At 31.9% G+C, this 14799-nt stretch overlaps 1 protein-coding gene across 1 annotated transcript in view; it reads left to right on the top strand.

The window, feature by feature from the left end:
* The window catches only part of LOC129224171 (membrane-bound transcription factor site-1 protease-like), an 85656-nt gene that overhangs the window by 17451 nt on the left and 53406 nt on the right, over window positions 1–14799 (top strand). The window contains exons 7-13 of the mRNA XM_054858588.1: window positions 794–904; window positions 997–1106; window positions 4785–4901; window positions 6700–6767; window positions 7978–8080; window positions 9126–9202; window positions 10783–10857. Coding sequence (XP_054714563.1) covers window positions 794–904; window positions 997–1106; window positions 4785–4901; window positions 6700–6767; window positions 7978–8080; window positions 9126–9202; window positions 10783–10857 — 661 coding nt within the window. The remainder of the gene's footprint in view (window positions 1–793; window positions 905–996; window positions 1107–4784; window positions 4902–6699; window positions 6768–7977; window positions 8081–9125; window positions 9203–10782; window positions 10858–14799) is intronic.

The raw sequence follows: 14799 nt of genomic DNA, 5'->3' as shown, positions 1-14799 counted from the left end.
TTCATACACTTTTAAAGCCCAAAATATTTGCACTCTCACCAATTGCTTAATGTTTACTAGGTGTGTTTATAAATAGTACAAAAAAAAAGAAGAGGTTTTTGCTTTTAAGAATAGTTGCTGCATATGACAGATTCCAATTGTGTTCCATTCTGTTATTTTGGTCATTACTTCCTCTTAATCACATTGTTGATTCAAAATTATTATTCATTTCAATATTTCTTTTTTTGAGCAATCACGATTGCTTATTGTTCTCACTTGACTGTTTTGATGTACTATCATTTTATTTTCCTGCCAGCACCCCCTGCAGCACCACCGTCGACCGGCCCCTCACGATGCTGCTCCTATAGCGAAAGCCGTCTCCAGGTTGCATCCATGTCCTACACACACGCGCATACATACACAACTACACACGCACACACACACATGCTCACACACACACATACACACACAAACACATACACACACATACATACAGACACCTACACACAATTACCCACACACTCATCACACTCATGCCTGCACACAGACACAAACACATATGCCTACACACACATACACATTCCTTACCACACACAAACACTCATATGCACAACTACCCACACACTCATACCTGCACACAAACACAAACACACATGCCTACACACATACACATACCCCCCTACACACAAACACACATGCCTACATACATACACACACACGCACACACTTGTGATTGTGAAAAACATAATTTGAATTCAAGAGGTCAAAATTCAAATTAATTTTTTTTTTTTTTAATTTCTTTCTATGTTTTTAGGTGCTGGAGTAAAAGTTGCCGTATTTGATACCGGTTTAGTGAAAAATCATCCCCATTTCAAAAAAATCAAAGAAAGGACAAACTGGACAAATGAAAAAACACTTGATGATGGTAAATGTTTTTAATCCTATTTTTTAAAATTTATTCACTTTTTCTGTTGTTACACGCCATTGTAATGATGGTATGAACGCTATGCCTCACAGGACTAGGCCATGGAACCTTTGTCGCCGGAGTTATCGCAAGCAATCGAGAGTGCCTGGGTTTCGCTCCTGAATCAGAATTGCATATTTATCGAGTATTTACTAATAATCAGGTATGAAATTTCATTGCTTTGTACTTTCTAATTCATAACATGTTTTATTTCTGCTTGTAATATTTCAAGAATGAGTGAGTTTTGATTCAACCAAAATATCTTCTAGCAAGATGAAGAGGATAAGTTTTAGTCTCGTTGCTTTCTTTGATTTCTGAATTATTTAATTGTGCAGCTGTAATAATAATAATACAGTTAACCCTTGATTGAAAAGCGATAGCTCTGTGCAGGTAAATTTTATAAAAATGGAACAACGTTTAAAAGCACAGAAAAGATAAAAAGTTTATAAAAACACAGACATGTTTCGGAGGCAATAGCCTCCTTCCTCAGTGTGAAATGTACAAATGGATGAATCAAGGTCAAGGGGAAGTTTAAATTGCGTAACCAGAAAAACATTGACCAATCGGCTATCAGCGAGTGCTGAGGCAAAATATGACGTATTCTAACATGTAAGATTGAATAAGATTGGAGAAAAATGCGGAACAGCAAAAGACTCATTGCAAAGATTATTTAAGTTTTTATGAATGTAAAAGGATTCTAGAAAATCTAATTCACCTACTGTTGTAGGTCTGCAAATGATCTTGGCTTCCGAAAAGAGAAAATTGTGCCCTGTGTCAAAACAATGTTTAGCAATTAAAGATTTGTTCAGTTCCTGTTTTTTAACGTGGTTTTCATGTTCTTTCAAACGAAATTTAAGTGAACGCCTTGTCTGTCCCACGTAACCAATATCACATTGACAAGGAATGTGATATATGCCCCACTGATCAAGTGGTTGGATTGGGTCCTTCAGTTTGGAAAAAGGAAGTTTATTTATGGGTCTGTAAATTACGCGAAAGTCAAATTTACTGAGAATTCTAGAAATACGAAAAGAAATATGTGGATAAAACGGTAAAACCACAAAATTTGTAGAAGAAAAACTACGTATGTTAGAGGTTTTATTCCGGGTTGAAAGTTTGCAAAAAGCCCTGTCCATGACCTGAAAAGGATAACCCCTGTATGGAGGTTTTATTCCGGGTTGAAAGTTTGCAAAAAGCCCTGTCGATGACCTGAAGAGGATAACCCCTGTTAAAAGTTAACCCTTGTTTATCGCGGTTAATTCATTCCAGACTTCACCGCGATAACTGAATTTCCGCGAAGTAGGATCCTGTATTTATGAACCAAATATTTTCCTAATTAGAGGGCATAAAACTTATTGACGACAATTTAAATAGGTTTTTAATATAGTTTTTTAGACCCCTAGACCTTAAACATCACCTTTATCCAACATTACATTTGTATTACTTAATATATTGCACAAAATATCAGAAAACGAGATATATTAGACGGAATCAATATCACATTAATTATATATATATATATTGGGAAATAAAGTGCACACACACACACACATGCAGTTCTTACACACTACTACTAACCTATGAAAATAGCTCAACTTCAACTTGTTCACTGATGAATTAATTTCCAGTTATGTCCCCTTTCTTCCTCTACATTTATCCTCATCAAAGGTATTATGCGTACAGTTTAAAAAACTAGTAGTACGGTTTTGAACATCATTAGAGATGTATTTATCCCCTAGTAATAATACAGTGATTTATACTTTGCAGTTAGCGTTTAAGGTTAAATTGAGATAAACTTTCTTTGGCGATTTCAAACCTCCACTCCCTCAACTAGTACAACTACAGTCCCTAAGAGGAGCTTACCTTACTTAAAAGACATAATTTGTAATTCTCTTGTAAGAAAAAGTTTACACGAGAACATTAAAAAGGCTCATTGCTACAATTGAAAAAAACAAAAAACCGCGATGTAATGAAACCGCGAAAGTCGAAGCGCGAAGTAGCGAGGGACGTCTGTAATGAGTTAATTTTTAATGATAAAAAATAACTCTTCTGTTCTCACTTTCGTTGATTTGTGATAGAGCAAACGTAAGTCTTTTTTATGTTCTTATTTTCTCAAGCCACTAAAAATGTGTCTTTTATGGGCCAGTAAACTTTTTTTTCAGCATGAACAGTTGTTCTCTTGTTGCTATAAATACTTCTCATGTATCTTTGCTTCAGGGTCGCATGATCTTTGACATGTGTTGGTTTCATCAGGCTTTAACCATGGTTTTATATGTCATGTCGGAAACTAGTTCATCAAAAATGTCAATACCTTGTTAAATTAATGTTCTCTGCTATGAGTAATAGAATAAGATAACAGAGCAAGCTATTCACTTTTATCTAGGTACTTATTATTTTTTATTGCTTAACTATTGAAACATTTTTATTGAGCATTATTTTACTATGAATAATTAACTATATTAATTATTAAGTTAATTGATTCAATTACAATTTGATAACTATTGATAGTTATATACACAATTCAGTATAATAAAACATGTATTTTTATCACTACAAGCTTAAAACCTGTTTCTTATTAAATTTGTTTAACTTTCATTATACAATTTTGAAGAAGTTTAAAAAAAAAAAAAAAAACATGAAAATTTTCATATTTTGAATAAAAATATTTCGTTTTTCATGAAATTGAAATTTTTATCTTGTATACTGAAAGTCAATTGTATTCAGATATGTGCTATTTACGTTTAAAAAATATTGATGATTATTTTTTACTGCATGGAATACAATTGCTTTGATTAATTTGTGTAATACAAAAAATTCAAAGCAAGTCTTATTTAAAGTAAAATATTACAGATTTTGGATTTTTGACAACTTAGTGTTTAAACGATGGTGAGAATGGTTGGGAAAAAACCCCAGAAATTTGGAGGGGGGATCTCTTTTTTCTTTTTCCGTTTATTCCAGTAAAATTTTGAAACTTCTAGTACAAAATTATGTATGAAAAAATTTATAATTTTTAATTTTGGATGTTTTTTTTTTTTGGTTTCGGTATTTGGTTTTTGTTTAGTAGGGCTATGTGAAAAGATTAACTTTGTTATTGCAAACTCTAAGTTAATTTCCCTGAGCACCAAAGTATTATATGCTTCTTTTCTCAACAAAGTAATCAGAACAGAATTAGTGTATATTATTAATGTCAGTTAGACAAAATGTTTAAATAAAAATGTTAATATATTTTCATTTAATGTATGTGTGCATTTGTACACACATATATATATACAAATGCATGTAACAAATTAAAAAAAAAAAAAAAAAAAATTCAGTTTAAAATCTCTTAATTCGCCCCCCTCCCCCCCAAAAAAAATCTGTCAAAAAATTTGATTTAACAATTCAGAAAATTCACATTTTAATCATAATGAAAGGCTGATTGATAATTCGTCTAATTTAATTTCTAGTGTTCTAAACAGAAAAAGCTACTATCTTTTCTTCCCAAACAGCAAAAGGTTTACATTAAGTTATATATATATATAAAAAAATAACATGAATGGTATGTATCTTTTGTGAATTCACCATTTTTTATGTTTTCTTAGGAAATATAGCCATTAAAACGCATTTGAATTTGCAAAAAATCAAACTTTCCATTTTTTCCAGAAAAAAAAACTGGAGTCCCCCCCTCCTACCACTTTAAAATTCTTGGAAGTTTTACATTTCTAGTTTTAAACAAGGTTTATACACACATCACTTCAAAAGACTGCTTGATGTCAAGAATTCAGTCTTGCTTTACTTTATGCAGAACATTGAGCATTTTCATGTGTATTTATGTTTTCAATATTAATGATTACTTCTATTTAAGGTTTCTTATACATCTTGGTTTCTGGATGCTTTTAACTATGCCATCTTGAAGAAAATTAATGTACTTAACTTGAGCATCGGAGGGCCGGATTTTATGGATCATCCATTTGTTGATAAGGTATTTTTTTAAAACTGGTTGCTGTTTTATTTTACCCTTGCATTTTACTGATTGAATAATCTTTATTTATATTTAATTCTTTTCTATTTAAATCGTACTTCAGTGTGGGTGAGCAATGGGGAAAAATCAGGATAAGACAGGGAATTTAGCCATTTTGGAGAATTATGTTTTAAGTTTCAGTATGTTGATGATAACGAGGAATAATTGAGACAAAACAAAACATTTACTATGATATTGCTTATTATTAGTTAAAATTGTGCTGATCCAAATTCTGAGATTTTGTTATTCTTTAAGGATTTTATTAATCTTTATTATTAAATCAAGTAATACTTAACACTGGTCGAGGATTTTTTTTAAAGATGAAAACAAAATAAGAAACATTACTTTCTAAAGTTTGTAATTACAATTTTAAAGAATTTTTATTGGTAAAATATACATATAATAAAAAGGGCCCTGTAAAAAGTTTGTTGCTTTTGGGAATAGCAAATCAAGTCAAAATTTTACTGAACTTAAACAATAAACACATTGTTGCCTAACACACTTTACTGATAGGATATTACTAAAGTTTAGTGATTTTGTGCTTGATAATAGTTGTTTTTTTTTCATCACTAAACACACTTTTTATATGAAATCCGGCTTTTCATTAAAGAAGTAATTTAACTCAAGATCTCTATAGATATTGCATTCCTTTTAGTAACAAGCTAATCAAATCAAATATTTATTTAATATTCAGTAAGTTACCGCCCTTTGACCAGGGCTAAGGCAGAAATACATGAAATACACCGCCAACTCAGTCAAGAGTGAACAAACAAACTGGTAGCTAATATAAAATTAGCTAAGACCAGACGGCTTCCTTAAGAGGATTTTCCATCTCCAGCTCAGTCACTTTCCTATGCCGGATTGATGAGTGCTAATAAGCACGAAACTGCAGTCCTCGGCTGGAAATGACTGAGTTGGCTGTGTATTTCATGTATTTATTTAATAGTTTCCATAAGTTACTTTAAGATTTTTTTTTTCAATAATAATTGGTTTACATTTAGAAATCATCAGAGTTGTTAGAGGATGTTGGAAAAAAAAAACAATTAACAGCACCATTTCAAAGAAATTTTTAATGCCTTCGGTACCTTTATGAATTTTTTAAATTATTTATGTTAGTACAGTAGAACTTCAACCAACCAAACTCTGACTATTCGAATCGCTTTTGGAATTTCAGGAAAAAAGAAAGATTGTAGCGTGCTGTGATTCACAAAATAATGATTCTATCTATGCGTGCTAGTGTAGACTCAGCGCTAACATTATTGGAGTGATGAATCAGCATCTGATAGTGCAGTTCTATTATTGGCTGCTGTCAGTCCCTAGGCCACCGATCCTTTCATTTAATCAATTAAAAACTCATTTTCTTCAAAAAGTTTTTTTCTCCCATTTTCACCATGCATATAATTATTTATCAAAATGGAACATTTTGGAAAAAATCCTATTATCCAAATAATGACCTGTCCCAATTGATTTTGGATAATTGGAGTTCTACTGCAATTAAATTTTTGCATTACATGGCTGATTGTTTTCTCCTTGAAATCGTACACTTGTATATTATTTTGAGACCTTATGTGAATTTAATGGATGTAAGATCATTTTGAAGCAGATTTTTAACTTAGGCTTCTTTTAAAATTTTGTGTTTTGTTTTAACTTGCAAATTTAAAAACACAAGTAAGACTCAATGTGATTTCAACATGGTTGGAAACAATTTTACTTGTGAATATATTTTGAAAATGAACACAAGTATGTATTGTTATTTTAGGTCTGGGAGCTCACTGCCAATAATGTGATAATGGTGTCTGCTATCGGTAATGATGGACCACTGTATGGGTTAGTAATTTTCTCTTTCAACATCTTCTTTACTAATAATAAAGCTGAAAGTCTCTCTGTCTGGATGTCTGGATCTCTGTGACGCGCATAGCGCCTAGACCGTTCGGTCGATTTTCATGAAATTTGGCACAAAGTTAGTTTGTAGCATGGGGGTGTGCACCTCAAAGCGATTTTTCGACAATTCGGTTTTGTTCTTTTTCTATTCGAATTTTAAGAACAAAATTATCATAAGATGGACAAGTAAATTACGAAATTATCATAACGTGGAACCGTAACATGGGCACAAGCCAATTGGCGAGATATGAAATTATCATAGCGTGGAACCGTAACATGGGTACAAACCAATTGGCGAGAAAATTCACCATACATTATTTGTAAATATTTAGGCGAACCAAAAGACCTTTTAATTTTTCTATTACGGGCAAAGCCGTGCGGGTACCACTAGTTACTAATAATAAAGCTGAAAGTCTCTCTATCTGGATGTCTGGATCTCTGTGACGCGCATAACGCCTAGGCCGTTCGGCTGATTTTCATGAAATTTGGCAAAGTTAGTTTGCATCATGAGGGTGTGCACCTCAAAGCGATTTTTCGAAAATTCGGTTTTGTTCTTTTTCTATTCCAATTTTAAGAACATTTTCCCGAGCAAAATTAGCATAAGATGGACGAGTAAATTACCAAGTTATCATAATGCTGAACCATAACATGGGCAAGCCAATTGACGAGAAATTCATCATACATTATTTGTAAATATACAGGCGAATCAAAAGACCTTTTAATTTTCTACTATGTGCAAAGCCGTGCGGGTGCCACTAGTTTATTATAAAGTGATCAAATATCTCAGGGTCAAATGTCTCAGATTAAAAAAGTTAAATAATAATGATTGAAAAAAAAATACAGAAAATGAAATGTTAAAATGAAAAGGGAAAACAGAAACTACAGTTTTGTAATAAAGGATTGTAGCCTGATCTTAAAACCGCCCCCCTCCCCTACCCTTATGTTTTCGAAAATTTTGTTATTTTTCCCCTTCAAATTTCTATGCTTTATAGTTGATTACTCCTTTCTGATAGTTTGCATAAATTTATATTTTTCAATTTGTTATTCATACTGAGATGCATTTTGTAAGAGTATTTTCCTATGAATTTGATTTGTTTTGTTAACATTTATTGATAATGCAAGTCTTTTATAAGTTATTGGAATTTTTTCTGTACAGTACTCTTAATAATCCTGCTGATCAGATGGATGTCATTGGTGTAGGAGGAATTAATTTTGAAGATCAAATTGCTCGTTTCTCTTCTAGAGGCATGACAACATGGGTATAACTTATATTTTTTAATATACACCATCTTCTTAACTTTTTATCAAAGTAGTAATGCACTCTTTTAAAATGGAAAATATGATTGACTTGCAAATTAATTAAACTAGTAAAAGTCACAAAACATTTTCATTTTTGTTCTCTTATTGCACTTTGGCAGCAGAAGTCATACAGCTCAAAAATTTGAAAAATCTAAATTGTTGGTTTAAAATCTAAATTTAATGCTCTTTCTTGCCACGGCTATAGCTAGAGAGGTAGGCTAGCAAGGTAGGCTAACCTAGAGCCAGCCTACCTTGCTCTAGGTTAGTTTGCATAGCTAGCACTTGGTGGGCTTGTAGACTATATAATCAGTAGTTACACATTATGAAAATTTTCAGAATTTGTAAAAAAAAATTCCACTTTAAGTATACATTATTCATTTAAACTACAAAAACGATCCAGTAAACATGACATTTTATCAGTTAAAAGTAGTACTGTGTAAACTCCATATTTTCTCTAATGCTGTTTTTTTAGGAGTTGTGTCACTTCTGTTGCAAGGGTGTTATATAATCATGTTTTCTTTATTGTCTCAAATTGTTTTGAAAGATTAGAATAAATGTGAAAAATAAAAAGTTGGTTTAAAAAGAAAAGGTTCAATATTTTGAATGTTTTTGAGTTTTATGTTTCATTTATTATAATTATTTTTTTTAATTATTTCATTTTAATGTGTAATCATAATATTTTAACTCTCTCCTCATATTTTCTGTACATTTGTGGGTTTTTTTCTTTTTTAGTTAGTTACTCTCTCAATATATTTTTAACATCCACATCTAAAATACAAATTTTTTGAATTTCTGAGCTGGAAAAAACTATTTTGGTAACATCCAGTAAAATCTTTAAAACTTGGTAAGCAATGTGTAAAACTTTTTGCCAATCAGTATAAGTCTTGAAGAAATTTTCTTTTTTTTTTTAGAAGTCTACTTTACTAAATTTTGCTTCTTGTTCTGCCAGTATCATTTGTAGAAGTTTGTTCTATTTGATTCGTTATAATATTACTATTTTTGTAGGAATTGCCAGCTGGATATGGCAGAGTGAAACCAGACATTGTAACTTATGGATCATCTGTGAGAGGATCCAGTATTAAGTAAGCTTCTTATTTCACTGTTTCTGCTGATAATAGTTAGCTTAGATGTTTATTCCATTTCTGACATTTATTTTTTCTCAGGGACGTGCAGAGAAATTTTAGGACCTGTCACAAATGACTTTTACGATCCCCCTTCATATTGTTTACCCCTACGTATCTACATATATTTCGCCCCTTATTTTAAAAATCTCGGGCCCCTTTCAGGCTCGGCACGGTCCAACAGATTTCCCTCCCGCTTTTAGAAAATGAATTAATTGCTTGATAATGTTTTGTTAATTTTTTTTTAATTCTTAAATACTACAATTTAAGTTTTTAAAACTACCAAATTGAAAAAGTGACATTTTGTTGCCTAGTTTTACTTAATTACTGATTCAGTTTTTTGTCTGAATAGCGAAATACGTTCCAAAAAAATGCAGTGTGAGTCGGCATTTGACAAATATGAGATTTTTTTCTTAAAAATTCTAGGATTTATTTATTTTCTTTTTTTTATTAAGTAGTCTGCAGACTTTCTCATGAATCTGTAACAATCATCTCAACATTGTCCTGTTTCTGCTGTGAGGTATCATAAGCAGGGGCATGCACAGAAATTTTGGGGTCCCTCGCAAATGACTTTTTTGGGCCCACCTCCATATTGTTTACCTTTATATTTCACCCCTAGTTTAAAAAATACTGCCCCCCCCCCTTCAGGCTCAGGCCCGGGCCAACAGGTGTCCCTTCTCCCCCCCCCCCCCTTGCACGCCCCTGATCATAAGTTGCATGTTGTGCAATAACTGACATTTTTAAATGGCACTTCTTCCATACATTATCTTACCATGTGTTATTATCATTTACTTCACTAGTTTTTTTAAAGATTAGGAGTAAAAAGAATTAAAATCTGATTGTATGTGACAATAGGGTCGTTTCCAAAATTTTAAAAGTATTTTTTTTTTCGGAAGGAGCATGCTTAAAAACACATCTGACCATTTTTTAAATAATTTCTTTAAGTTTAATATTTTTAAAAAAATTCCTAAATCGGTGCTCTTTTATCTTTTAACACTTCTGCCGATGACATCACAAATGATGAAATGCCATTCAGTGTTGCCATTCACGGTCCGAAATATTTAATTCACATCTTTACTCACGTGTATTGGCAAAGATATGGTTGATAGCAAGCGTCGAGCGCAATTTTAATTCGCTGCTTGATTATCATAACGTGGAAACATAGTAGAAAGATGCGGCAAAGTTCATCATTTGTGACGTCATAAAGACCACACCTTGTTTGAAAAATCAGATATTTAAAAAAAAAAATAATTACAAAAAAACTGTTGGGAAAAAGAAAGTATTTTCTGGGTCCATGTTATTTTTTTTTTTTTTTTGCTCATTCTATCCATTTCAATGACTAAAAGTAGTACTTTTGACTGAAAGAAACCACCCCGTTGTTCTAACAAATTATTAAACTTGTTATGAAGAAACTTTTACTTAAGTTATGCTATTAACTTGTTCCTTATATTTTGGATGATAAACACACCTATTTTAAGATACATATTTCCAAACTATGCTCAGATTTAAAACTTCCTCAATTATCTTTTTTTAATACATAGAGGAGGATGCAGATCATTGTCTGGTACAAGTGTAGCATCACCTGTAGTTGCTGGAGCTGTTACTTTGCTGATGAGGTATTTATTTTTTTTGTAATTATAATAATAAAGAAGAAGAGTTATCAACACTAATATCTTTGAAAAACAAATCTAACTACCAAACAGCACAACCTTGAGGGTCACAGATTTGGATGAAATTCTGGATTTAGGTCAGTTCGCACTAGATATGAAGCCAGGTTAAGCGGTTTGACTGCATAGATCCTAGTTTGGCTGCAACGGCGATCCAAAGTTGCTGTTTGAGTCCAGAAAAGCAATGGTTTTTCCTTTGAAATTAAACTTTCTTTACCTTTTTTTTGATTTGCATTGCCGTATGTGTCAATTAATTGCATTCACAATATGGAGGGAGGGCCATCGTCAGGGGCGGCAAATAGGGGGGTCAAGAGGGGGCAGTCGCACCCCCAAATTTTTTGAGATTTATGATAAAAAAATGAATAAATTCAATTTATATAAATCGCAAACCAATGTTCAGGGTTCGTACGCTCCGGGAATTCCGGGAAAACCGGGAATTGTCAGGGAAAATGACACTGTCAAAAATGTCAGGGAAAAGTCAGGGAGTTTTCAAATTTTGTCCTCCAAAATTTTTTTTCCCAAGGAATTAAGTACTATGAGATCTAGTCTTCGTTTTTATTGTGATTTCACGAAAAAAATTGTAAATTTTTATCTAAACCGACGCTGGCACTTAAAAACTGCAATCGAAAAATGAACGTTTTTTTTTCACAACGAAAAATGCGCCAAAAGAGCGAAGATTTTCTTGCATGGAGTCAGTGAGGGGAACGCATTTCTTTCTACTGCCTTAAGTTTTAGATGGGTTGCCACAACATTCTGTTCGGTTCAGGGTTCGTACGCTCCGGGAAAACTTGGAATTATCAGGGAAAATGACTTAGTCAAAAATGTCAAGGAATTTTCCAAATGTGTCCCCAAAATTTTTCTTTTCCCAATTTTTCCCAGGGAATTTCGTTTTATAAGATCTAATCTTCATTTTTATCGATGTATTTAAAAAAAATTGTAACAATTTTAAAGCAATGAAAAAAGTGGCGACCCAAAAAATCTTCAGCAGCCGCCATTTTTGGCTCTCAGTAGTTCCCAAGGGAAAAAAAATCAGGTGAACAGCAATTATGCACAAACTCAACAGGAGAGAAGACAATTTACTGCTTCGGAAGCACAACCTGTAGATGGGAGGGTCGATCGGGGAAAATGTTTTTTTTTTTTTGTTGATCGGAAAATCATTTCAGCTACGTGTTAAACGTAGTCGCCATCTTTGGTCATTCACAAGATGGAAGTAGATACGATCCAAAAATGCCTAAGTTTCTAAAAACAAAGCAGAATTGGATGTTTTCTTTAATTGAAAACTGATGAAAACAACAAAAAATTGTCTGCAAATTGTATTATTGTTTGAAATAATTTTCTTGAGAAATGAAAAATTTTGTTCTTAAAACTTAATCTTATCCTCACTGCCTCGGACGCAAATGTGATAAAAACTTTTCAATGAATTGTAGTATCATGAAGATTTATTATTTTTTAACTGTCTTCATGCAACAAATTAAAAAAAAGTTATTTCTTATTTTTGGGCATAGCCGCCATATTTGGTCATTCCCAAGATGGAAGTACACAAGCCTTTTTCAAGTGCCTAAGTTCCCGAAAACGGCATTGGATGTTAATTGCAATGCAAACTATTGAAAACAACACAAATTGTGCCCTTTTTTCCGGATAATTTGTAATTATTTTCTGGAAAAATGCAAAATTTAATCTTCATAACATTTTTTTTGTTTTAATTGATTTAGACTCTTATGTGCTAAATACTGACTATTTTGCTTTTATTGTAGTTTTTTAAGGATTATTAATTATTTATTACTACTTTATACTACAAATCCAAAAATCTACTTATTATTTTAAATTTTTCACTTTGTCGCCATATTTGATCGTTTGCACAATGGAAGTAGACTTAAACTTCCAGAAACAGAATTGGACGTTTATATCAATGTGTAATATTGAAAATAACATTAAATGTGCAAAAAGTTATGAATTTTTGAAAAATAACTATTACTTTCTGGAAAAGAAAGTTTGAAATTTTAATGTAAGCGTCCTTTAATATGTGAAAAAAAAAAAAAAAAAAAAAAGATTATTGGCATTGGCCTATGTTTGGCGGATGTTGATTTTTGTTACTATGCATTACATGGTATGCCGATTGATGCAACAAGTTAATCATATTTATACTGAAATTTAGCTTTGCATTTTGCTCAATATGTTTCGTGTAACCTACTTATAAGAAAATAAGAAGTATTGTAAACCTAAAGCGGATGCTAGAAGGTTGCTGCAGGACTACAGCAAAATGCTATAATATTACGCGTGACATCAAAGAAACGCTAAAATAAGTTGAAAGTACTCCGTTTTCAACAAATAGTAAACAAATTAAAACAATTTTGAACAAAATGTTGAAAAAAAACTTAAAATTTTGACAGAGAAAACAAACGAAAAAAAAACCAAGTTTTTTTTTTTAAATCTAAGGGGAGAAGTTTCAGTTCTTCTGCATCGCTACTTTAAACAATTTTAATTATTCTGAAAATATTACTATTTAAACTTAAATTTTGAATGAAGCGAGTAACCTGGAATTTTCTAAAAAACAACCTGGAAAACCTGGAAAAGTCAGGGAACTTTTTTTAACCAAAAGTGTATGAACCCTGATGTTCATGAAAAAAGAATCTTGCTGGTTCTTCGTAATGGTTGAAGAGACTCGACATATTTTCAGACATGATCAAGTGTTTTCCGTTTTTCTTAAATAATTAGAAATTCATCAAGCCTTTACCGGCCTTTTCAAAACAGAAAAAAACTGATGAAGAATGGTAGTAAATTTTAACTAAAGATATAAACCTCATATAGGCTAAATATTTTATTCTTGTGTGCTCTGTGTAACGACGGTTAAGAGAAACCTGTGCAGTGGTGTGGTTCTATGATTTTCACTAAATGCCTTGGTATTTTACATTCATTGTTACGCTCATATTTTAAGTGTGTCTATTCAATGAGTGTTCATCACTTTCTTCTGCTAGAAACACATTTCAACTGCTAAATGCATAGTGTATTTTAATAGATACGTCTTAGAAATACGTACTATTTTTGAAAAAAATATCTCACATCAACAAATATCTTTTCTGTGGGTTCTTTAACAATGCAATCTCAGCGTGACACAAGAGAGTCTTCAAGAGGCAACACAAGATGGTCTCTTAAACCATAAAAACCCTTCTCGATAATTTCAAAGTGATTTTGGAAAACAGCTCTTTCAATAATGAAGAAGCTAATGTCCTTTAACATGTCTTCAAATGAATTTTTATTCGTTTTGTTTGTATTGCTGAGAGTTTTCGAACAATGCTTTACTCTATCAAAACATCTTCAATCAGCTAACCTTAATTTTTGGACTGTTCAAGCTTCAGTGTAAGCTACAATTGAAACTAGTTTTAAATTTCACCTGGATGTATATTTCAACCAAGCGTGGATTTTTTCAAAAAAATTCTTACTCCAGAGAATTTTAAAAAGGTGCAAAGAATATTCAAATGAATTTAGAAGAGGTGACCAAAATGCACATGAAGTAAAGTCAAACCTTGATTTAACATATTGTATAAAATAATAGATTCAGTTTCTAATAAAATTAACACAAGATTTGATGATAAATATTTTCCTGTATTGTTGGCTCTATTTATTATCTGAATTGGATGTTGAAAGCAAAAAATAAATTGTTTCAATTAGGAGTAAAATTTATTGCATGAGGCAATAAGAATTGTTTAGAGACTAGCCTAGAATAGACTATTCTATGATGAAAAATGAAGATCATCACAATTTTTAAAGTTACCTGGGTAAATTTGAAGAGCAAGATGCGAAAAGTGTGTTTTCATACGTAACATAGTTATTTCTATTATTTTTAAACCATTCCAATCAGTTCAGCTCGTAGAGAAAAATCATTTTCGTGTT

Source organism: Uloborus diversus, chromosome 6 (assembly GCF_026930045.1).
Source record: "Uloborus diversus isolate 005 chromosome 6, Udiv.v.3.1, whole genome shotgun sequence".
NCBI lineage: Eukaryota > Metazoa > Arthropoda > Arachnida > Araneae > Uloboridae > Uloborus > Uloborus diversus.
This window is presented reverse-complemented; position numbering and strand designations above follow the sequence as displayed.